Source organism: Cetorhinus maximus, chromosome 8 (genome assembly GCF_964194155.1).
Source record: "Cetorhinus maximus chromosome 8, sCetMax3.hap1.1, whole genome shotgun sequence".
NCBI classification, from domain to species: domain Eukaryota; kingdom Metazoa; phylum Chordata; class Chondrichthyes; order Lamniformes; family Cetorhinidae; genus Cetorhinus; species Cetorhinus maximus.
In genome coordinates, this window is record NC_135886.1 from 79,313,649 (window position 1) to 79,338,387 (window position 24,739).

General features: G+C 43.0%; 1 protein-coding gene across 1 annotated transcript in view; it reads right to left on the reverse strand.

Moving 5' to 3' along the window:
* Positions 1 to 24,739, reverse strand: part of LOC144683753 (ATP-binding cassette sub-family C member 5-like) — a 225,188-nt gene that overhangs the window by 139,432 nt on the left and 61,017 nt on the right. Inside the window, exons 4-6 of the mRNA XM_078547108.1 lie at positions 16,643 to 16,815; positions 11,556 to 11,711; positions 454 to 601 (exon numbers count right to left, since the gene is read on the reverse strand). Of these exons, the coding sequence (XP_078403234.1) occupies positions 454 to 601; positions 11,556 to 11,711; positions 16,643 to 16,815 (477 nt within the window). The remainder of the gene's footprint in view (positions 1 to 453; positions 602 to 11,555; positions 11,712 to 16,642; positions 16,816 to 24,739) is intronic.

A 24,739-nucleotide genomic window follows, 5' to 3' on the forward strand; every position in this document is an offset into this window, starting at 1 on the left:
AAGAATTTCACAAACATTCTGACAGCCTTACTATGCATTTGAATGTGTTATGATTCATCGTTATTTTGCTCCAATGAATAATTTCTCCCTTATTATTACAAACTCAGTTATTTACATCAGCAAAGCTGTCAAGCAGGATTTTACAAGAGTCTCCTGGAAGGACTTAAAACTCACTGTGGCTTATTCATCGGCACTAGTCTGATCTGCTATAGTAAAACAAATTCCGAAAGCAAAAAATTGAATAGAGGCTCAACATCTACCTCGCTAAATTTCTTTAGTGTTTTGAAAGAATTTTTTTTCAATCCAACCATCTTGCACCTTGAAAGTATTGGAGTACTTAATACTATCCCAAAATAAAGTCCAAATTTTGATACTGTCTGTGGTATCTAGTTTGAGCGGACAACACAGTACAACTCATATCTTAGAAAGTTTATCAAAGGAAATATCACTCACAGGACCAACAAAGCTAGCTAGCATTGTAATCATCAGACAACCAACAGCGATGAAGGCCCGTGTTTGACAGAACCGCCACGCTACTCGCCCCAATGAGGCCTTTTCCCGACCGTGCTTCGTCAGTTCATCTTGCCATAGCTTTTCAAATCTGCATTAACAATCAATAGAATTGAATAGATTAACAAATTGGGAATAATGCAGGGCAAGGTTTAACTAAGTGTCATTTAATAAAATTTAACAGGATGTTTTAAAACAACACAAATGCTTTATCAATTAGTGCAGGTGCTTTTATAGCACAAATTTAAAAATATCTTCGTATAAAAAGCTTGCAAAGTCAGTTATATATTAACATCATGTGTTTGGTCATGACACATGATTCTGCTTATTGAAATCACTCTGAAGCAGCTCTGCATAGATATTGCCTACAAAGAGTGTGAATTCCAAATGGAATATAATCAACAAGGTCAACAGAATAACTCTGAGACAGCACCACATGTTGCAAGAGGTATTGAGGCTTCAATACAGGGTTCCTTGGCCTTCCCTGAAAATATGAATGATACAGAAATGGCAGTAGGAGTTATAGGCTTTCCACTTTTGCTGAGTCCAAAGGCAATAAAACCTGTTTGTGTTAATATGGGATAATTTTACAAACTCATAGTTCCAAATGCTCCACAGAAGTTCACATCAGGAATTTGATTACAGAGGGAAGATTGTCCCACAGTTTTTCATCTTAAGCTTTGTGCTGCGAATGCAAATTTACTCTATGCTGTGAGGTTTTGAGACACAAAAAATACTGGGTGGCTTCCCAAAATTAGATAGCCCAGGTCAAAAGTGAATGGGTAGCCACACTACCGTTGTCCTTCATTTTGATCAGCATAAAGTTCACATTAAAATGTATCATAAAAATTAAAGCTTAACTTATTGCATCTTTGAAAGACTATCTCAAAGATCTACTGTGCTGTAATAGATATATATGTAATTATGGAAGCTTTAATGTAATGAATCAGACTTGATCAATATCCCAGACTAAAAGCCCCCAAGTGAATGTAATGAGGAAAGAACTGAGATCTGTCCTTATCCATGCATTCAGGAGAGGAGGCAGAAGCATATTGGAAGAGAAGAGGATTTTTTAAAAAAACAGTAAGAATTAAACATTTATAAAAAGCTTTTAGAGGAAAATCTCTTAAAACATTTCACTGTTGCAAATCTACATTTTGAATTTTTATGCTCATGCAGGAAATGGAAAATGTTTTCCACTCAGGGCACCCTGCAAAGCCATGAGGGCACCCTGCATCACCATGATGAACTGCCAAGTTAAGTATGCATTGTTAAATGGAAAATATGTCTCTATGTATTCTACTTCAACAAAGCTTCAGATGGTCATTGATTTAGGCTAATCCCAGAGGTGAAAAGACTGTGTCCTAATCTACTCTGTCACTCAGATGGTGAGAAGATATTCTATCAATGCCAGCTCTCATAAATACCTTTTGGAGGGAAAAGAAATTCAACAAAAATAAATGCGTTGCTGTGTTGTGACAAATTTTTACTATGCATGTCTGGTTGAAAGCCATAACCAAGCAATTTTGGGGTAAGAATGTAGGCATTGGTGGCTGATATCAACCACCAAATTCAAGCTGAACAGGTAAAGGGTTAATGTTTAGACAAAATAGACTAAGCAAAATGTAGGCAGTATTCAATAGTCAATATCAAATAGTTGCTAAATCTTTTATAAAGCATAGCATGCACAACATTCCTTAAAGTGATTTAAATGACTCAGAGACCTTATAGATGTACAGGGTAATGTGCTGAATGAAAACAACTTTTTTTAAAATCTAAAATTGGAGTTCTGCTGTATTAACCAAGTTAAAGAAGTGTGCCCACAAATCAACAGAACTCTGAAGTCATTGATTGCTGGCAGTTTGGATGAGTAAGGGTGTTAACCTCTTTGTAAAAATCAAATTTTGTATTTAGCATTTAACTGAAATTTACTGTCTAAATTCTAAATTTCCCAGCCTTAAGCAGAGTTTCAGGTCTGTACTGGGAGAGCAGCTGTAGCTAGTTAAGGAAAGCAACTTAAACCGTTTTTTTTTCTGTAACTGGGGTCAGCTAACTCCTTAATTTCAGAAGGATGTATAAACAGACCTTTTAGTACAACTTACCATAGAGTGTAACAAGGTATCAGCTGTGGCTCAGTTCATAGCACCCTCGCCTTTGAATCAGAAGGTTGTGGGTTTATGTCCCACTCCCGGAAACCAAGAACTGTGATTGTACTCGAAAGAGTTACAATCTGTGACTGTTGATAACTCGAAAGAGTTACCATAGAGTGTGACTTTCAACAGAATGCTGGAGTTGGGTGATTAAGGGAGTTTGTTTTTGCCTTTTTCTAACTTTGTCACCAGTAGGAATTGTTTTTAGCTCTACTACAGGGGTAGAAGCTAGCTGTTTGGTGAGTATCTGGTAAGTGGTAAAGGTCTATTCTATTTCTATGGTTTAAAGAAGTGTACAAACTGGTGGTAAAGTTGATAAAATATATCAAAAAAGGAAAATAATTAATTAAGACAATTTAAGTTGTTCATAAAGACATTAAAAATGGCAGGACAGGTGATGTCATGGCTGTAGCATATGGCAGCTGCTGGTGGCCAGTGTGATCCAGGGCAAATGGGCTACAATAGATGTTTGCACCTCAAGGAGCTTTGGCTCAGAGTCATTGAGCTGGAGGCCAAGCTGCAGACACTGACACATCAGGGAGGGGGAAAGTTACCTGGATACTTTGTATCAGGAGGCAGTCACACCTCTGAGAACAGGGTCTTCTGATTTTGTCAGGGACAGGGGAGTGTGACTGTGAGGTGAGGCAGTTAAGGGGTACCAGAGGGCAGGAGTCTTTGCACTTGTCAAACAGGTTTGAGGCTCTTTCGGCTTGCTTGAATGAGGGTGGGAGCTGCAGGATGGATGAGCTGACTGACCATGGCACAGGAAGTCATTCAAGTGGGGGGTGTAAAAAGGAATGTAGTGATAGTAGGGGACAGCATAGTGAGGGGGATTAACACTTCTCTGCAGCAGAGAGTGAGAATGCAGAAGGCTGTGTTGCCTGCTTGGTGCCAGGCATCTGATCAGTGCTGGAGAGGGAAGGATCCAATTGTCATGGTCCAGGTAGGTACCATTTACTTAAGTAGAACTAGGAAAGAGGTTCTGCATAAAGGGTATAAGGAGCTAGGCATGAAATTAAGAAGCTGAACCTCAAAGTAATAATATTTGAATTATTACCTGAGCCAAGTGCAAACTGACATTGGGCAAATAAGATTAGAGAAATTAATGCATGGCTCAAATTGGTATAGGAAAAGTGAGTTCTGGTTCATGGGGCACTGGCACCAGTAGTGGGGGAAAGTGGGATCTGTACTGTTGGGACAGTCTACACCAGAACTGTGCTAGGGCTGGGGTTCTAGCAAGCTGTGTAACTAGGTAAGTGGAGAGGGGTTTTAAACTAAATAGTGGGGGCAAGGGATCAAATGTGGGAAGATGTCAGTAATCTTTGAAATACCACATTTGATTCACTATTTAGGATGACAATAATCATGGAGGTGGATTTTAATCCAAATGTAGACTGGATAAATCAGATGAGCAAAGTTAGCCTAGATGAGGAATTCATAGTATTTTAGAGAGGGTGGAATTTTCCGTGCTGTTCAGCAGCATGAGCATACAATATGGCGAAGACCAAAAATCTGTTTTCTGATGTTATAAAACCTGCTTGCAATTGTCTGCTCTGCCTGTCAATGGTGGGCCATGTTTCTCATTAGGAACTTCACTGTAATCCATCTGCATATCATTCTAAGTCCAGCTCACTGGAATCATCCCCCCTGACGTTGGATCATCTGAGTACATAAGTGATGTGCACCTGACGAGCCGCACTTTACTCAGGACTTTGAAGTTTGTTTGCCTACCTTGTTTCAGGCAGCACTCAGTCATCAGTACCAGGCTTCGCAGACAGCACCTCATCACTTTTAGGTAGGGACTTGCCTGAGAGCCCCCCTATCAGGCCAGCCATAAACTGGAACTGGCATTTCAATGGTTGAAGGGCTAGGGCTGTACTGGGGAAGGGGGGTATCCCAGGGTGTGTGGGGACAAGTTGATCTGTGCAACTGGCCTCCAGATAATGAGGAGGCAGTCTCCAGAAGAAATGAGGCCAGATGGAGATACGGGGGTGTATGCGAGAGTGATTGTCGATGTCCTTTGAGCTGGCAGTGAGTGAGATGCCAGTGCATTTGTAATAGGCTTGAGTGAGTTTAGAGTGATGAGCGATAAGATCTTACCCTGACAGTACAGGTGAGATCATTCATCCTCTTTCTGCATTGGATGGCCAACCTCTCTTTTTTGTGCAGCACTGACACGGATCACCACTGCCGTTGCCTACCAAGCCAGGAGTGGTGAAATTTCTGGACCTCCTGTGGCCAGAGATGGGGTAGAGGACATTGCAGCAGGTCTCCATGGTGTCCAAAAGGTGTTCCAGGGATGTGTCACTGAATCAAGGCGCTGCAGTCTTCGTGCCTTTTGGGGCCATGTCTTCTGTACAGTAGTCCTGGGCTGGAAGCACTAAGGTGTGCATGTGACTGCTCTTTAAATATGGCACCCAGTGTGAGGAAATGGTGAGGTGATGGCATGGCGGGCAAATGAGACTCTGACTGCCATCAAAACAGCATGTTACCTGGGAATGCATGATTAATGACGCAGGATTGAGACAATATGGTGTGAAAAGTCACCATTACAGCTAGAGGGTAAAACGTTCTTTTTCCTGCCCATTACTGCACTTAGTGTGAATCTGGGACAATTCCGCCCAAAGTTTCTTAACAGCATGTTCTGGAGCCAACCAGAGAACAGGCTATACTAGACCTGGCATTGTGCAATGAGACAGGATTAATAAATGATCTTGTAGTGAAGGTGTCCCTAGGTAGTAGCGATCATAATGATTTGAATTTTACATTCAGTTTGAGGGAGAGAAGGATGGGTCCAAGACTATTACTTAAACTTAAGGGCAATTATAAGGGCATGAAAGTAGAGCTAGCTAAAGTGAATGGGCAAATGAGATTAAGGGATAGATCAATTGAGATGCAGTGGCAGACATTTAAAGGGGTATTTCAGAATACTTAGAATAGATAAATTTCCGCCAAGGGTAAAATTCCAAGGGGTGGGTCCACCAGCAGTGCTTAACTGAAAAAGATAACTACAAACTTAAAGAAAAAGCAGAATTGTGCAAAGGAGGATGGCAGGTGAGAAGACTGGACAGAATATCAAGAACAGCAAAGAAAGGCTAAATGATAAATAAGGGGCAAAATTTTGCCCTTGGATGGTGGGCGGGCCCCACCGGCTCGGCGGCGGGCGGGCAGCCGAACTCCGCTGCTAAACGGGGCCGGCCGCCATTTTGAGTGGGCGAGCCAATTAAGGCCCGCCCAGCGGTCTGCCCAACAGAAAGCACTATGCGCTTCCTGTGCGGGGGGGGTGGAGGGATTCCCCATCTGTCAAAGTGCTGTCTCGGGGAGTTTACTGACAGGTAAGAAAAGTCAAAAAATAGAGAAACATTAAAATTATCAACATGTCCCCCTCATGTGACAATGTCACACGAGATGGGACATGTTAATAAGAAACACATAAAGTTTATTAAATTTTTAAAAAACGGACATGAAACTTCATCCCGTCAGTGGATGAAGTTTCATGAATAATCTGGAGCCCGCCGGGGCTCCTGGCCTGCCTGCCAGCCTTAAGCTTGGACTGGCAGGGTCTTTAACAAGGTGAATCAGCCTGTCAATGGGGGGTATGGGGTCAGTCTGGGTCTTTACAATAGTTACTCAGAAGTTAGAGGTTTTAATTCTTACTTTTCCTGGGTAACTACTGGTATAACCCCGATGGAACCATCCAAAGTTTGCAATTTAAACCACATTTTCGGATAGTTCCCAGTGCAGTGCATTGGTCCAAAGAAAGTGTACACTCCTGGGCAATTGCCATGCAAACCTTTACCTGGGAACTTACCAGAGGGATTCCCTAAATCTGATGCTGGGGAGCACAAGATACAGGCCCATATATTATTAGATCTGCTGTAGATAACTATTTGGGTTTAGTAAGCATCTTTAGCGAGGTGACTCAATGCACCATAGCACAACACAAGATAATGATATTATATTCCTGTGATCTGGGCTCCATGTTTATGCCTTTCTCAGAAATGCTTTTTGATTTTTCAGACCAAGCAACAGTTTTGAGATGAAGCCTAATGGGGACGTTGATTTAGTACTTTAACTACCTTTCATCTCAAGGCTTCTTTTCCAAAGTTGTAAATAAAGACCCAACATTAAAAGTAACTGTTTGTAACTTCCTTTGTCAAAAAAGGCCATAAAATGCCAAAATGTGACAGAGAAGTTGAGCAGTTTAATACATGTTATTAGATAGAGTTCTTTGAGGATGTAAGGAGCAGGGCAGATAAACCAGATGTAGTATTTGGATTTCCAAAAGGCATTTGATAAGGTGCCACATAGGTAAGAGCTCTATGTAAGAGTAAGGGTAAGAGTTGGGGGTAATATGTTTGCATGGATAGAGGATTGGCTAACTAACAGAAACAGACTGTTGCAATAGATGGGTTATTTTAAGGTGGTAAGCTAACTGGTGGGGTGCTATAGGGATCAGTGCAGGGAATTTGACTATTTACAATCTATATTAATGTCTTGGATGACAAGGTAGAGTATGTTGTAGCTAAATTTGCTCATGATACATGGGTAGGAAAACATGTTCTGAGGACACAAAAGCTGGAATGTTGGCACACCACCTGCTGGAACCAATGGGTCCAAACATGTGCAGATGAACAGTGGAACTCAGGATAGAATTTTACTGCCAGTAATGTAATGTTCATAGATCACAAAGACATAAAGTCTGCAGGGTAAAAAAGAGCTCATTTTAATATAACAATATTGCCAAATAAGCTGATGGGATGCCGTTAGCTACCTGTCTTACACCCTGCCCTATTTTACTTTTTAATGACTTCCAATTTCTCCAGTCTCCCATTAGAAGGAGTTTGATATAATTATCCACAAGATTTTTGAGAACTTTCTTCAAAAATCTTTCCAATGGAGAACAAAGGTACTCGGGCAATACCTTTATTATTGATGCTTCAAACCACTGGAGTAAGTTTTACATCTAGGATAAAGCATGTTAGCAAAAGGCAGTGTGGCATCATTGTTCATTGTTACTGGCTATTTTTAACCAATTAAGGACATTAACATGAAATATACTTAAACTCAATCCTTTCCTAACAGTAAAAGATCAACAGATAGAGTTGAGAATTTGGCATATGGCTGTGCTACTGTAGAGGGAGAGGTCAACATCAAAACAGACCATATTGTACTCAACAATACAGGACTAGTGTTGGCAAACAGAATTACTATCTAAATTGTGGCAGCCTTCCATCTCTTAAGATGATGGATTGCATTATGGTGATCAACTCTATTAAGCATCCCCTGGTGTGGCTCAGGAGCCCTACTCTGGCAAAGCAGTCCCTGCCACATTTAGAACCATAGAACACTACAGCACAGAAAACAGGCCATTCGGCCCTTCTAGTCTGTGCCGAAATATAATTCCGCTAATCCCATTGACCTGCACCGAGTCCATAACCCTCCAGACCTCTCCCATCCATGTATCTAACCAATTTATTCTTAAAACTTAAGAGTGAGCTCGCATTTACCACGTCAGATGGCAGCTTGTTCCACACTCTCACCACTCTCTGAGTGAAGAAGTTCCCCCTAATGTTCCCCCTAAACCTTTCCCCTTTCACCCTAAAGCCATGTCCTCTCGTGTTTATCTCTCCTAATCTAAGTGGAAAGAGCCTACTCGCATTTACTCTGTCCATACCCCTCATAATTTTGTAAACTTCTATCAAATCTCCCCTCATCCTTCTACGCTCCATGGAATAAAGTCCTAACCTGTTTAATCTTTCCCTGTAACTCAACTCCTTAAGACCCGGCAACATCCTAGTAAATCTTCTCTGCACTCTTTCAATCTTACTGATATCCTTCCTGTAGTTAGGCGACCAGAACTGCACACAATACTCCAAAGTTGGCCTCACCAATGTCTTATACAACCTCACCATAACATCCCAACTCCTATACTCAATACTTTGATTTATGAAAGCTTTTTTTACAACCCTGTCTACCTGTGATGCCACTTTCAGGGAATTATGTATCTGAACTCCCAGATCCCTCTGTTCCTCCGCACTCCTAAGTGCCCTACCATTTACTGTGTATGTCCTACCTTGGTTTGTCCTTTCAAAATGCAACACCTCACACTTTTCTGCATTAAATTCCATCTGCCATTTTCTGGTCCATTTTTCCAGTTGGTCCAGATCCCCCTGCAAGCTTTGAAAGCCTTCCTCACTGTCCACAACGCTTCCAATCTTAGTGCAGAGGAAGAGTGAGCTGAGAAGGTACACTATTCATTGGCCTCTATTCTCTCTGGGCTTTCTTCTTGGCTAGTTGAGCTTTTCATTTCTGCTTGCCCCTTCCAATGTAGTCAGTCTCCAGAGGTAACAGCTGTCAGTGGCTCCCAACTGTCAGTGTCAATGTTCATGATCTTCATACCTTGCTTGTACTTGAGGTATGGGCACCCAAGAGGTCGTGACCCAGTGGCCAGTTCACCGTATAGAAGGTCTTTGGATATAGGGCTGTCATCCATCTGATGAATGTTATCTGGGTACACAGGAAAAATCCTAGTACTTTAAGCTAACATGTATTTTTGTGGACGAACGGTAAGTTAGTGCTCCAAGGAATATTGTTGCCTGTATGATTCCTATTATAGGTACCTAGTGTCAGCTCATTGTCATCCTGGATTTAGCTCTACAGCCTCAAAGCTTCGATTCTGTCTCAATCCATGAGAGCTTTTCTACCAGTATGATATCTCAATATCTCACCAGGTAATTTATGATATATACTCCTTGTGACAGATGCACTGCTCCATTTAACTTCAAAATTTAAAAACTCTAGAGGATACAAATTAATCCGGGCCCAGGCATGGCTTTAGGCAAGAACATGTTTCCAAAGAGAGGCCCAAGTGTGCTCCAAAATTAAGCCTCGTCTACATCTTCGGCAGGGTGGGTGTGACTGTTAGGATTGTGGAGTCCTCCTAGCAACACAGGCTTTAAAAAAAGTCCCTTTTTTCAAAATTGACCTGGAGATGGCAGTCATGGTGGCTTAATGAAGAATGCCCATGACCTGTCCTGTTCATTGGGAGCCAGTTTTGTAAAGGGTGTAGTATAAAGGTCTGGCACATATAGGATTAAAGTGGGACTGAGTACAGTACCTCCTACACAAGTGATGTAAGAGTGTATGACCCACACCCATGGTCAGTCTAGTGTTGGACAGAGCCATGTGTTTCAGCAAGCATGGAGACAATTCCCTGCTTGTACCCTTTATTATATATTTGTAAATAATTCCAAGAGTCGTTAAAGACTTAGTTAACCTACACATGACGATGAAGACTTCTTCAGACCAACTGAATTGTATCCAACGCCCTACAACAAAAGGGACCTTCAACAGACGTTACGTCCTGCCATTAACATATTTAAAGGACCTTGCCTCTATTTTAGGCATTCACCCAGGATGCCAAAAAAAAGTCATCTTATGCTCTTGTCTTAACTGTGCCATTTGCAGCACACTAGAAGTGTTAAAAGAAAGGAAGACTTGCATTTATACTGCACCTTTCATGACCACTGGCCATCTGAAAGCACTTCATAGCCAACAAAGTATATTTGAAGATAGTCACAATTGTAATGTAGGAAATGCAGCAGCAAGTTTGCACACAGCAAGCTCCCACAAACAGGAATGTGACAATGACCAGATAATCTGTTTTGTTTTTTTGGTCACGTTTATTGACAGCTAAATATGGGCCAGGACACCAGGGATAACATCCCTGTTTTTCTTCAAAATAGTGCCATGGGATTATTTACATTCACCTGAAAGACAGCACTCCCTCAATATGGCATAAGAGTGCTAGTCTTGATTTTTGTGCTCAAAAACATGTTACAATATGATCTCCAAATAGTTAGTTAAAGGTTCGCAAAAGAATTCAAGGAATTTGGTTACTTTCTTTCTTTGGGGATAATTTGGGGGAGACAGCGTCATAGTGGCAATGACACTGGATTATACAAAGGCCCGGGCTAATGCTCTGGGGACAGGGGTTCAAATCTACCTTGGAGGCTGGTGGAATTTTAAAATCAATTTAATTAATCAAAAAATTCTAATGAAAACTAATCTCAGTAATAGTGACTATGAAACCATCATTGATTGTCATAAAACGCATTTGGTTCACTAACATCCTTGAGGAAAGAATCTGCTGTCGTTACCTTTAGGTTTATCCTATGTGACCATAGGCCCACAGCATTGTGGTTGCCTTTTAACTGCCCTCAAGGGCAATTAGGGATGGGCAAAAAGTGCTAGCAGCACCCATATCCCATGGAAGAATCAACTGTTTAAATAGTCAAGTATTTAGAAATCTTCGCCCGGATCTTCCAAGGTGCAGCAATCATCCTTGGATTGCCACTCCTCTCAAACTTTCTCCTATCTTTGCAATGCGTTTCTTGTTAGGTCTTCCGAGCCCAGCTTTACCAGGAATGTGGAGCGCAGTACCTTTGGAGAACTCCATTGCAGTGGAGTAGTTAGGGAAAAGGCAGGATATGCCTCCTTTTTACTTTACTAGCTGTTGTATGGTAAGTTTAATGGTCAAGTTTGAATGTTAGTGAATGGGTGAGTGGATGAATGAGCGGGTAAGGTGGGTGAGGTGGATCTGAGGGGTAGTTGGGTGGTAGGGGGAGGTCACAGTGATTGAGGGGATCAGTTTTGGAGTTACCCAGGAGTTAGGCTAGGTTTTTTCTGTTCAACATTTCCTGGGTAATAATTCAGTTAAGTACATCTAATATGTCTGAAGTCTCCGACTCTAGCTCAGAGTTAAATGTTTCTCTCCTCACTCTGTTTTCAGAACAGATCTTGTTTCTTGATCTTGTTGATTTAAGTTACTGAGATGACATGGCAAAATGCGGCAACAGAAGCAAGTTGCCTGGTAATTCTAGATATTCTTACCGTCGCGAATTTAATTCGGAGGATTCATTTCTGGACAAGTTCCAGAGATCTGTCATTTCCAGTCGAGAGTACTTGTAGGCCTTCCATGCTAGGGGAGAAAGCCAATTCAAGGTCATAAAAGAGAATAGGCCTGAGTTGTCAATTGGATGTTTGTGCCTGAAAGAAAAGGGTAGCTATTAAACTGACATCAGCTAGAAGTTTCCGAAACATTTCACGCTAGTGAATATGTCAATTAGGCATATTAAACAAGTAAGACTTTTTACTCTGGATAATTATTATCTTAACCACATTGTATGTTTGTTAACTGTAGTATTAATATGTAAAATACGTATCCATTGTTTTATTGATACTAGTCAGTAGTAGAGAAATGTTGCATTTAATTTTTAATATTTCAGCAGGATTGTGTCCATCAGCAACTTTGTTATGCTGAATTGAAGGCAGTATGTTGAGTTCCACAATAGTATTCAAAATGATCATCAACTTTACAAGAAGTTGAACTTGCTGTGTTTGTACACACAATAATGTAAACTAAACCCAGAACCAATCCATACCCCTTGCATCAATAACAGACTATCTCCTCTCACCACTTTACTTCCAATATCAAGTATAAACAAACTTTTCAAAGATTTGAGACAATCTGTTCAGACTCCTTCTACTTTGCACTGACTCCTCTCATCTTCTCATACTCCTGACCTCGTTAACCAGCAGCTTCACTCTTCCTTCTTATTAAATTCATCTTCTCCATCAGGCCCACTGAGTACAGCATCAGTTGGCTCTTGACACAACTCCTTACCACAGCAGCCATTAACATCTCTATGAAGTGACATGTAACTTTCTACCTTGTTAAGAAGTGCTGAGTAAAAATGGAGATTATTGTTGTTGACCTGAGGATGTGGAGATTGACTGAAGAAGTATATTGCCATGAAATAACAAGTGTTCCATGGGTTGGTGGGGAAAAAAATCTGCCTCAATTTTCCCAGGGGAAGGCAAGGCAAGTATCTAATTGAGCAAAACAAAGGCTTTTCTAAGTATTGAAAATAATTTACCTCACTATCAGCGTGGTAATGAAATGTTGAAAAATACACAATTTTTAGTTTGGCGATCAACAATAAGTTTCCCTGAGGCAAGGGATGGAAGAATGTAACTGCATTTTGGTTTAAAGGTGTAACCTGTTTTGATGCTATTTTTCTGTAGAATAGAACTCCAAGGCCTACAATGTGTTTTAGACACTTACTGATATTGTATCACTTCAGAATTGGTGCTCCATATATATGGCTACTGAGGTTTAATGATTGTACATTATAAGGATTTCCAGAAGCAACAGAAGTACTGCCTGCATGAAACTCACATTAATGTCCCAAAATTAGGATACCATCCCATAATGTCTATAGAATACTACGGATTGAGTGACCGCAGTGTTGAAACCTGTCACTTTAAGGGGTGACATAAAATTTTACGGGGGGGGGGGTGGGGGGGTGCAGATATATTGCTCACTGCCCTGTCACACAAGTCGGTTTCAAGTTGACCAACTTTATATTTTTTTTAAAAATGCCACCCTGCAGCGATAACACTAGGGTGGCCTAAATGAGCAGAGAGAGAGACTTCCTCCCACTGAGGGGAGGAAATCCCACTTTTGAGAGCTGCTGGCCAATGCAGTCCCAGCAGCGGGAGAATTCAGTTGTGGATGCTGCCAGGACTGCAAGCAGGTCCCTAGAAGAAGACCAATGGATCCGAGACTAAGCTAAGTCCTGGGCTTTTAGGGTGGGAATGGATTTGGCACCCTAGGGGTGGGGAGACAGGTTTTGGAGGTCAGGCAGGAAGGCATTAAATGGGGGGAGGGTTATCATCTTTTTTAGGGCTGGGGGGTTGGCCTGATGTACATAGGACACCGACTGAAGGACCACCTTCCTTCCTGCCTTTTAGCCATTTGGGTTTTTAAAAAAAAACAGCTGGCCAACTCCAACCATATTATGACATGGGCAGCGTATGTCAATTGCTTGTGGTACTAAGATCAATTGCCCATTAATTACTACTTAAAACGGATGGCAGGCTACCAATTTTGGCATCTGCCAACCTACTGTTTTAGGCTACAAGTTGGGGATGGGCAGGAAGGCAGTGGGCTTGCCATCTGTCATATTTTGTGTCCCCTGCTGAAAACACACCTGGTGGGGTGGCTGTAAAATGCAGCCCATTGTCTCCATCATTGTTAGTTGCATCCATTTTTTAATGTGCCAAATGATAATTTATATTTCAAATGCATCTTGTATCTTAAAGGTGTAAACCATCTGCAAGATCTGCTCCTTTACCCAGGCATATTTCATACCAGATTGCCTTCATGGATATCCCTTTGTGTTTGCATGATTGGAAGAGGAGGTGAAGGCTTAGAGGAAGCATAGAGGTTGCCTAATTTGCAAAATTGAGTTTAGTTAGTCATGCTCTTGCACTGCCACTCTTCTGTAAGGGGTGAATCAATTGTACATGAAGAAATCAGAAGGACTGTCATAAAACTGTACACACTCATGCAAACAAGACAGGGGACATCCATCACTGGCTGTCAATATTTTATTTGCCTTCAATTTGTATACAGCTGAGTTCCTCCTAAATATAGATGTGCATATTCATGATATCTCCTGGGATGAAGGGTAAATAATGAAGACAGGTTGGGCCTCCATCCATTGGAGTTTAGAAGAACGAGAGATGATATTATTGAAACATATAGGTTCCTGAGGGCACTTGACAGGGTGGAAGTGGAGAGGATGTTTTCCTTTATGGGAGGTACTAGAACTAGAGGACACAGTTTTTAAAAAAAAAAGCTGTCTCCCATTTAAGATAGAGATGAGGAGAATTTTTTTTGAGGATGGTTAGTCTGTGGAATTCTTTCCCAGAGAGCAGTGGAGGCTGGATCATTGAATACATGTTAAGGCAGAGTTGGATTGACTCCCTTGTAAATGAAGAATCTAACATTATAACAGCAAAGTAGAGTAGAGGCTGCAATCCGATCAGCCATGATCTTATCAAATGGTGGAGCAGGCTTGAGGGATCGATTGACCTACTCCTGCATCTAGTTTTAGTGTATACTCTTTTTTTTTGGAAAATAAACCAATTAATAAAAAAGGGAGTTCTAGTGTATATAAGTAGGAGCAGCAATATACCACACACCATCGAGCCTGCTCCATCATTCAATACCATGGGTGATCTTGGGCAACAACTGCATTTTCCCACCTGGTCCCATATCCCTTAATTCCCCGAGACGCCAAAAATCTGTCTATCCCAGTCTTAAATGTATTCAACGATTGAGCATCCACAGCCCTCTGGGGTAGAAAATTCCAAATATTCATAACCCTTTAAGTGAGGAAATTGCTCATCCTCTCAGTTCAAAATGATTGGCCCCTTATCCTGAGACTGCATCCCCCCCCTGACCAGCAGGAACAATCTCAGCGTCCAGCAAGAACAATCTCAGCATCCACCCTATCAAGCTCCTTCAGAATTTTGTAGGTTGCAATGAGATCGCCTCTCATACTTCTAAACTCCAGAGAATATAAGCACAATTTACTCAGCCTTTCATTATAGGACAAGCCTCTCATCCCAGGGGGCAATTTAGGGAACCTTCATTGTACTGCCTCCAATGCAAGTATATCCTTTCTTAAATGTGGAAGCCAAAACTGCACATAGTGCTCCAGATGCGGGGTCTCAGTGGGCAAAAATCTGGCAGATGGAGTAATAATGTGGAAAAGTGTGAAGTTGTTCACTTTGGCAGGAAGAACTAAAGCAGAGTATTACTTAAATAGAGAACGACTGCAGAATCCCAAGATGCAGAGGGATCTGAGTGTTCTATTGCATGAGTCACAAAGTTCGTTAACAGGTACAGCAAGTAATTAAGAAGGTTAATCATAGTGCTTTCCTTAATTACAAGAGGAATTGAACATAAAAATAAGGATGTTATGCTTCACTTATACAGGGCTTTGGTGAGACCACATCTCGAATACAGTATGTAGTTTTGGCCTTTTTATTTAAGGAAGGATGTAATTGCATTGGAGGCGGTTCAGAGGTGATTTACTAGATTGATACCTGGAATGAGCTGGTTGCCTTATGAGGAAAGGATGGACAGACTGGGTTTGTTTCCACTGGAGTTTAGAGTGAGGGATGATTTGATTGAAGTATATAAGATCCTGAATGGCCTCAACAAGGTGGACATAGAAAGGATGTTTCCTCTTGTGGGTGAGTCCAGAACTCAGGGGCACTGTTTTAAAATTAGGGGGTCACCCTTTTAGGACAGATGAGGAGAATTTTTTTTCTGAGTTGTGCGACTTTGGAACTCTCCGCCTCCACCACCTTCTGAGGCAGAGTCATTGAATGCTTTTAAGGCAAAGTTGGTAGATTCTTGTTAGGCAAGGGAATCAAAGGTTATTGAAGGTAGATGGGAATGTGGAATTTGAAACACAGATCATCCATGATCTTACTGAATGGCAGAGCAGGCTCGAGGGGCCAAACGGCCTACTTCTGCTCCTATTTTGTATATTCTTATGTATGTCTGTACGAGTTCTTATTTTGCCTATTAACCTTTTGTGCCGCACGTTATTGAATGCTTTTTGAAAATCCAGGTATGTACATCTAGTTCCCCTTTATCTACTGCCCTATTAGTTACATCCTCAAACTCTAAAATTCCAGCATTTTCTCAACAACTGATGTTAGACTAACTGGCCTGTAATTCATTGCTTTCTCTCTCCCTCATTTCTTGGAAAGTGGTGTAACATTTGCCAGCTTTCAATCTAGTGGAACCATTCCTGAATCTAAGAAATTTTAAGAAATCATAGCTAGCACGTCCACTATATCACTGCAGCTCTAGCACGTCCACTATATCACTGCAGCTCTTTTAGCTGCAGTGGGTCATTAGCTCTTGCGGATTTGCCAGATCTGATCTACCCTAACCCATAGCGCATAGTTACATCACCAGATCAAAGAAGCCTTGGTCTCCACCACCAACCCCCCCACCCCACCCCCAACAAGGGAAGAGAGTTTGTCTGGATTTCCCCAAGCTATATGGTGCTGTCCTGCTACTATTGTACTTGTCTGACATGTTTACTTACTTATGTGTTGTTCGGATGGGTTTGAATAGCTGGAAACTTTGGTGGTACTTCCCCTTGTGTATTTTTCCATCTTCCTCTTCCTCCAGTATTTGCAGGTTAGAGCTGGCAGAATTTCTGGAGGGAAACCCTTCTTGACCTTCTTCCTTAGAATCAGGTGTTTTATGCAAGTGCACCTAACAGAGCAAAACACAGTTGTAGGACCATTATAAATATATATTTATATGGCAGAATAATTTGTGTCTTCTACCATATTGTATTCATCACCTTTTTTTTTATTCTGTGCTGGCAGTTTTGAGGAAACTGAATAGTGTATTGGGTTAGCTATTGGGAATTGGATTTGAATTCAACCCAGTTGATGGAATGAAAACCTTTGTTTGTTGGCTATCCATCAGAATAAAATGGATTTGGGTAATTCAGTCAGTTTCTAGTGGGAGACGACACACACATGTCTGTTTGTAATTTCATGTTGTTACGATCCTTGGCCAGACCCCAGGACGTGGGGGGGGCGGTCCAGTTAGGGACCAGTAATGTTTTGTTTAAATTAAAGGTTGAGATTAAAGACACCCTGCTTTTAGAATAAAGACACAAGATTCCACAGTTTTTGAACAAACAGGACAAACAAAATTTACTGTACACTTCATAAAAGATAAAAAAATTTACAAGATATATCTTATACTCTAACATTCAGGATAGGTATGAGGTAGACGTGAATTAATTAACAAACTGTGGTCGAACATACCACATTGCACATCAAATGACAAATGCAGTCAAGGCAGATCCCACAAATTTCTCAGCAACCCACCCAGACATCACAGACACTGAGTCACCAAATCTCATTGAGACTCTGCCTTCTTCTCAAGGGATTCCAATTTTGCACTTTCAAAGATCTAGCATTGGAACTCTCTCAGAGCTGCTCTGACCTGGACTACTTCAATGACTGATCAGCTCCTGGTAGTTTAATCTCTTCCTGAAACTGCATTTGGCAGGATTCCGGAGACTTCTCACAAACGTCTAATTACCAGCAGAATTTCAGCTTTTAACCAAGTAGCTAGCTTCACCAAGCTGGCGCTGCTTCTGAATTTCTGAACTTCAATGTTTCACAGCTGCACCTTCCTTTCATCATAAGGTCAGAAGTGGGGATGTTCGCTGCTGTTTGCACAATGTTCAGCACCATTCACAACTCCTCAGATACTGAAGCAGTCTATGTCCAAATGCATCAAGACCTTAACAATATCCAGGCTTGGGCTGACAAGTGGCAAGTAACATTTGCGCCACACAAGTGCCAGGCAATGATCATCTCCGACAAGAGAGAATCCAACCATCGCCCCTTGATGTTCACCACTGAATCCCCCACTATCAACGTCCTGGGGATTACCATTGACCAGAAACTGAGCTGGACTATCCATATAAATACTGTGGCTACAAGAGCAGGTCAGAGGCTAGGAATAGTGCGATGAGTAACCCACCTTCTGACTCCCCAAAGTCTGTCCACCATCTGAGTGTGAAGGAATGCTCCCCACTTGCCTGGATGAGTGCAGCTCCTACAACACTCAAGAAGCTTGACACCATCCAGGACAAAGCAGCCCACTTGATTGGCACCACATCTACAAACGTTCACTCCCTCCTCTACCAATGCACTGTAGCAGCAGTGTGTACCATCTACAAGATGCACTGCAGTAATTCACCAAGGTTCCTTAGACAGCACCTTCCAAACCCACGACCACTACCATCTAGAAGGAGAAGGGCAACAGATAGATGGGAAAACCCCCATCTAAAAGTTCCCCTCCAAGTCACTCACCATCCTGACTTGGAAATATATTGCTGTTCCTTCACTGTCGCTGGATCAAAATCCTGGAACTCCCTTCCTAACAGCACTGTGGGTGTACCCACACCAAGGGACTGCAGTAGTTCAAGAAGGCAGCTCACTACCACCTTCTCAAGGGCAACTAGGGATGGGCAATAAATGCTGGCCCAGCCAGTGAAGCCCACATTCCACGGATGAATAAAAATAAATAAATATTGCTTGTGGGCTTCCTTGAACCCACTCTCAGCTGCACTGAACTATCAGTGGCTCCCAGGCTTTCTTTTAGCCCTAACCTTTTCCACGGCATGGAGCCACCAAACAGCTCCTGGGCTGTCTCCGAAGTCCCAACTGCACAACCAGCTCACAGTACTGTTGCTGCCTGGAAGCTCTTCTCTGACTCAAATTGACTGACCCTTTAACTGATCTGGAGGACCAATCAAAAAACTCCCAGCAGGCCCCACCCTTGTTACTAGACAGGAGCCAATTTAACAGTATTGGAACATACTGTACCTTTTACATGTTACAATGTCCATGGACTGCAAACTTACATAGCACACACACACATTATGAATTGAATTCATATCAATATCTAACCAACAATCTCAATGAGAAGACCTTTAAAATAAACTGCAGCAAGAAAGGATAATAGTAGGAATAAGGTAGATTGTTGCAGCAAAATTGTGAAAGCTTTCTCAGCCTCTTGTCAGGCTACAACTGATCTTGGAGTGCTTCATGCTGACACTGAGTTCATTGATAAGCACAAAAAAATCATCAAAACAAAATGTGGTAGATAGTAATTTTTGTTATGTCAATACAGATCCAGCACTGATCAATGTAATATAATTGCTCTGCATAGACTGCGTGCAGCCTTAATCGGTAATGCTGACATACTTTATAAACCCATGCCCTGGGAGTAAAAGAATTCTGTTGAGTTTACAGCACTTTTGCTGTGCAGAGGTGATAGGGGTCAAAGTTGTAAACATTTTAAAATTTTTCTACTCTGAATAAATATTATTTTTAACATTATAAAGTTTGACATTAAATCATAGCTTATGCAAATCCCCGAAAACAAAAATAACCACTGCTGAAATAAATATACCAAGAAGACAAGAAATAGGAGTAGGAATAGACCATATGGCCCATCAAGACTGCTTCGCCATTCAATATGATCATGGCTGATACTGGGTTTTAACTTCACTTCCCTGCCCGTTCCCCATGTCCCTCGATTCCCTGAGAGTCAAAATCTGTCTATCTCAGTCACAAGAACAATCACCTGCAATTTAATTTTGTAATTTTAAAAAATAAGTAAATAAATAGCATTGCTTACACTACAAATTAATAACCAGCTTTTGTTATTGTCCATTGTCTTAAATCAAACATTTTGTTTTTAATTATGACAAAATTCTCATCTTTTTCTTCCCACCTTCAAGATTGTGGATTCCTTAGTGAGATGTGGTTCTATGGAATCCTTTTGGAGTGTGAATTATTTCATTTTGCCAGCTAATATTGGCTGGATAATTGACTCTGGGAGCACCATAGCTGAGTCCAATCACCCACACATGCACATTTCCAGCAGAGTTCGCTCCATTTTGAACAGGAAGGGGAACCCAAACAAGAATGCCCCCTGTCTACATTAGGGGAAAAAAGTCTGTCTCTAATTTGGCTTATATCAGTTAATTCAGCACTGATTCAGGGTCCAACTTGGACCTTCCTGGCCTGTATGAGTCTACTGAATATATTCACTGGGAGTGACTGTGGTAAACTATCCCTCATCATCCTTGCTCTGTTTTCAGCCTTCAACACGGTTGACTGCACCATCCTCCTCTAACACGTCTCCTCCCTTATCCAATTTGGTGGAATGCACTTGCTTGGTTCCATTCTTATCTATCCAGTCATAGTCAGAGCTCCTTCCAATTCCCACACCATCACCTCTGGTGCCCCTCAACGACATCATCTAAACACAGCATCAGTTTCCATGTGCACTGATGAAACCCAGCTCTACCTCGCCACCACCTTTCCCAACCCCGCCACTGTCTCTGAATTATCAAACTACTTGTTCAACATCCAGTATGTGATGAGCAGAAATTTCCTCTAACTAAATATTGGGAAGGCTGAAATCATAGTCTTCAAAATGGCAAATTCCACCCTAAGTGTGGTGGCGGGCGGCTTCGCAGCAAGTTTGCCGCTGGGGGGCATGGCGGGAACTCCCACCTAATTTCATGCTCGGAAGCTAATTAATTATGCATTAGTGAGTAGCTCTCCAAATCACATGTTGGGATGGGCATCGATTCATCTGCCCCACTGTCACCTAGTGGGGGCGAAGGTCCAGGCGCCATATTTAAACAGTACCCAAGCACACATTCACTCACTCCAGCCTTGCTGTCTTCATATGGCTGCACCCAATAAAAAAGCTGCATCAAGGTTCAGCAGTGACTCCCTTGAGACCCTCATCTGTGGAGTCTGCCAGCGCTGGGTTGTCCTTTACCTGAGGGATGGCTCCAGGAGGTCCACCAGACTCACCTTGCTGAACTGGGAGGCGGGTGCAAGGAAGGTCAGCTTGTTGGGCACCTGCCTGAGAAATGTCATCCAGTGCAGAAAGAGGAAGCATGATCTTATCTGCTCTGCTAGGTTAAGTCAACCTTCAGTTCACTCCAATCACACACTCATAATGGCCACAAGCACTTGAAGGGTTACACAGCTCAGGATCTCGCACAATATTAGCGGGGGACACATCAGCACTGATTGTGTCATGGACACTTTAACATCACCAGCATCTCCTCTATCATGCTGCACAAACTCCATCCTCAGCCCTTACTGGGGAGGGCTCAGCACACACAGGAAACATGCATGCTTCCTAACCTCTGCTCCATCCCTTCTCATCACATTCCATCTATTTGTCTTCATGCAGGCCAAGCTTGCCCACAACAACAGGGAGAGATCCTAGGCTGGAGGAGGGACAGCTGACATCCAGGAGCCCTCCGAATTCGAGGAGGATGCCGCCGAGTCAGCAAGGGAGGACAGAGATTGCTCCTGTGGTGAAGGCGAGATCGGCCTCTCCCAGCAAGCCTGTATGGATGAGTGCTCCATAAGTTGATCACATCCTGACATTCACAGTGAGTGACATGCAATTTTGTATTTAGCCTGTTCGTGAACTAAATCTACCTTCTCTCTCTTACAGGAGCAGCAGGTCCAGACAGATCAGCACAGCTAACATAAGCCCCAGTCCCCAGCCTACCTCAGAGGAGGATGATGAGGATCCATGTGAAGAACACCCCTCATTGCATTCACCTGCACCCTTCATCAATGCAGAGAGACATACCCCAGTGGGTCACAGTCCTAGATGGGCTCGAGGTCACTTTCTGGGGAACACCTCAGACATGTCTCCATAGCAGTCAGAGGCAGTGACAGCCCATGTCTCTGGTACTCGGAGGACTGCTGGAGATCAGGCAACTGCTGAGTTTGAGTCAGATGATGAGCCTCTGGAAATGGCCATTGCAAACATGCTGGAGAAGCAACGGCAGGCAGCAGAAGATCAGGCAGAGTGGTGAGAGGCAGTCAACAGACTGGAGTGAAGGATGGAGGAGTCTGTCTGCATTCTGTCTGATGTCGTGGTTCCAACTTGTGAGCGCTTCGAGGTCTCAATGGGGAGGGTGGCTGATCTTGCTGGATTTGTGCTCAGACCTGCGCTCTATCGCTATAGGCATTGGTGGGATCCATCAGTGGCTAGGCGAGAGGGTGGCGGGGCACCTCTACCTCCTTCCAGGTACTCCTCCCCTTCAGGGAGTCAGGCAGGGGCCCTTGGGCACTCATTGGGGGAAGGATCAGTAGCTGGAGACCATAGGGCCATCTCCCCAAGATTGTCCAAGTGATCCTAATCCCTTCTGCCTGTGACCCCATCACCCTCAGCTGTACAGGCCGAGGAGGGTGCACCTGTCCCACAGCAGGACGCCCAAAGAAGGCCGGGGCCCTCCAGGTCTCGGACCTCTAGAGGACGAGTGCCAAAGACGTCAAAGACAACAGTGTGTAATAGTCAGCAGGCTGCCTCCACCTCTGCTGCGGATGTCGGCAATGCACCAAAATGTAGTGATAGGGTTAGAAAAATTAAGAAACTTTGACATAATTTCTGGGTCACAGGTGTTCAATCACTGTATATATCATGCACCTTTGTAAATACATTTGCTGTACATGAGACTGGTGTCGTCATTTGAAATAGTTGTGAATATTCATCTATGTGCCCTCTTACTGCGAGGGTGAGCCATGCTCCCCCTCGGTGATTGCCTCCCTTTGTGAGCTTCACATTCATGTGATGTGTAGAGTTATGATAGTTAATCAACCCTTGTGTTATGTCAGAGAGATGTGTCAAACTCTTTATTGGAAGTGTTTGCAAAATGTGTTAGCTCAATAGCCTTGGAGGGTTAGCTGTAATTGTTTCTCAAAGTGAGATGGCTGTCTTCATTGTCAGTGCCAAAGCACATGACCTGCAGCCATGATGGTCTCTCCAACCATGTGCACGTTTCAGTGTAAGCTAAAGGTTTCTCATTAAGGTGGTGATGACTGCATCAAGTCCTTTGACGCAGTGTTTATGCTGTTGTGCCAACTTTCACCTCCTAGAGCGCATGGATACAGGCTTCGCCACTAATCTTTCGAAAGATTAGGGCCTGGTGAATCATGAGGGTTGAAGATGCAAGTCCGAATTCTGAGCTTGCTCTCTGTTACTGGTTTCAATACACTGGCATGGCACCAAAGGACAGAAGGAATGTGGTCTTGTCCCGTTGCCTGTACCCTACTCCTCCTGGAATCTTGTGGCTATCAGTGTGGCATGGGCACGTCTTCCACATTGTGCTTCTTTGATGGCATCCTCACGTGGAAGCTGATGCTCATCTCCCTCTTCAGTTTCCTGCCCTTTGTCATCCAAGGAGCGCTCAGCCTCCTCTGCGTCTCCCTTTGGCAAGGGATCCTTCCTTTGAACCGCCAGGTTCAATACACGCAATACACCACGATTATGTGGGACACGGTCTCTGAAAAGTACTGCAGAGCCTCACCTGAGTGGTCCAAACATCAGAAGCACACCTTCAAGATGCCAATGGTCTGCTTGATGATGGATCATGTCGAGCTATGCGCCGTATTGTATCTCTCTTCCAAGGCACTCTGAGGATGACACATAGGTGTCATGAGCCACCATTTGAGTGGGTGTCCTTTTAACGGTTGCCTGCATTTTCCATTTTCACATACCTCTGTTAATTCTCAAATGGAGCAAGTGTATTGTGAAGCCAATGACTCCTGCAGTCTCTCGTTAAAGTGCACAAGAGGCACTGGCCCCAATTGCACCTTCTGAAGGAAGTCTTCCTCTTTTCTCTCAGTTCTGACTCTATTTCAATGTTGTGACTCAAAGCAGTTTGAGGGTGCTCCCTGAAGGGGCGCCTTAGTCCAGCCATGGGCTCTTCCCACACTGCCTCAAACCCTTCCCATGCAGATTCTTTTCCAATTTCGATTTAAACTGTGCAATGACTTTGAGGTTTCAAGGTGGTGGTGATGCTACATTTTTATTTTGAAGCCAGCTTTGACCCTCCCCCTATCAGTGTTTGGGTCCCTTCAATTTTCCTGGATGTGTAGGTAGACCTCCTTCCTGTTACTCGCCAGCCTCCCCCAGCAACCCTGGTCCCATTGTTGTTGTATGGACATTCCAGCCCTCCCACCTGAACCCATCACTGTTGATATCCCCTTGCCCCATGTGGATCTCACCCAGCCTCATCTTGAGGCTGTGTGCATGGTCACATACAGAAAACCACGCAGGAAAGCTTCAAGTACCACCCCCACCGGCCACTTATTATTTTTCCCTGTTTACAGGCTGCAGATGCCTCCCCTAACCATGACCATCCCACCTGCAGCCCAGTACTGAGTCTGACAAGCCTATCACCACCAATTGTAGCACAATGAACATGCCCTGCACAACAAGCTTTTCCTTATCCCAATTGAGCACACAGGCCTTGCCCCTCCCTGGAGCAGGAGTATGATGTGCGTGCCATGCATAGCCCTGTGGCATGGCCAGCAAAGTCCCAGGAGTGTTTTTAATCTCTCACCCTAAATATGAGGTCACAATCTCCAGGATTGCCTTTAATCTTTCACTCCAACCTTGGCCCCAGACCAGGGACTATGACTATTTTTCAATGTGAGGGTGGACAGCTGCATGCCACTTATTTCCAAACGTAAATTAGTTTAATTTCCCACTGCCGTGACACAGGGGTAGCGTGATTCCAGTGAGTAGCATTTTTAATGAGAATTCATGACATGGT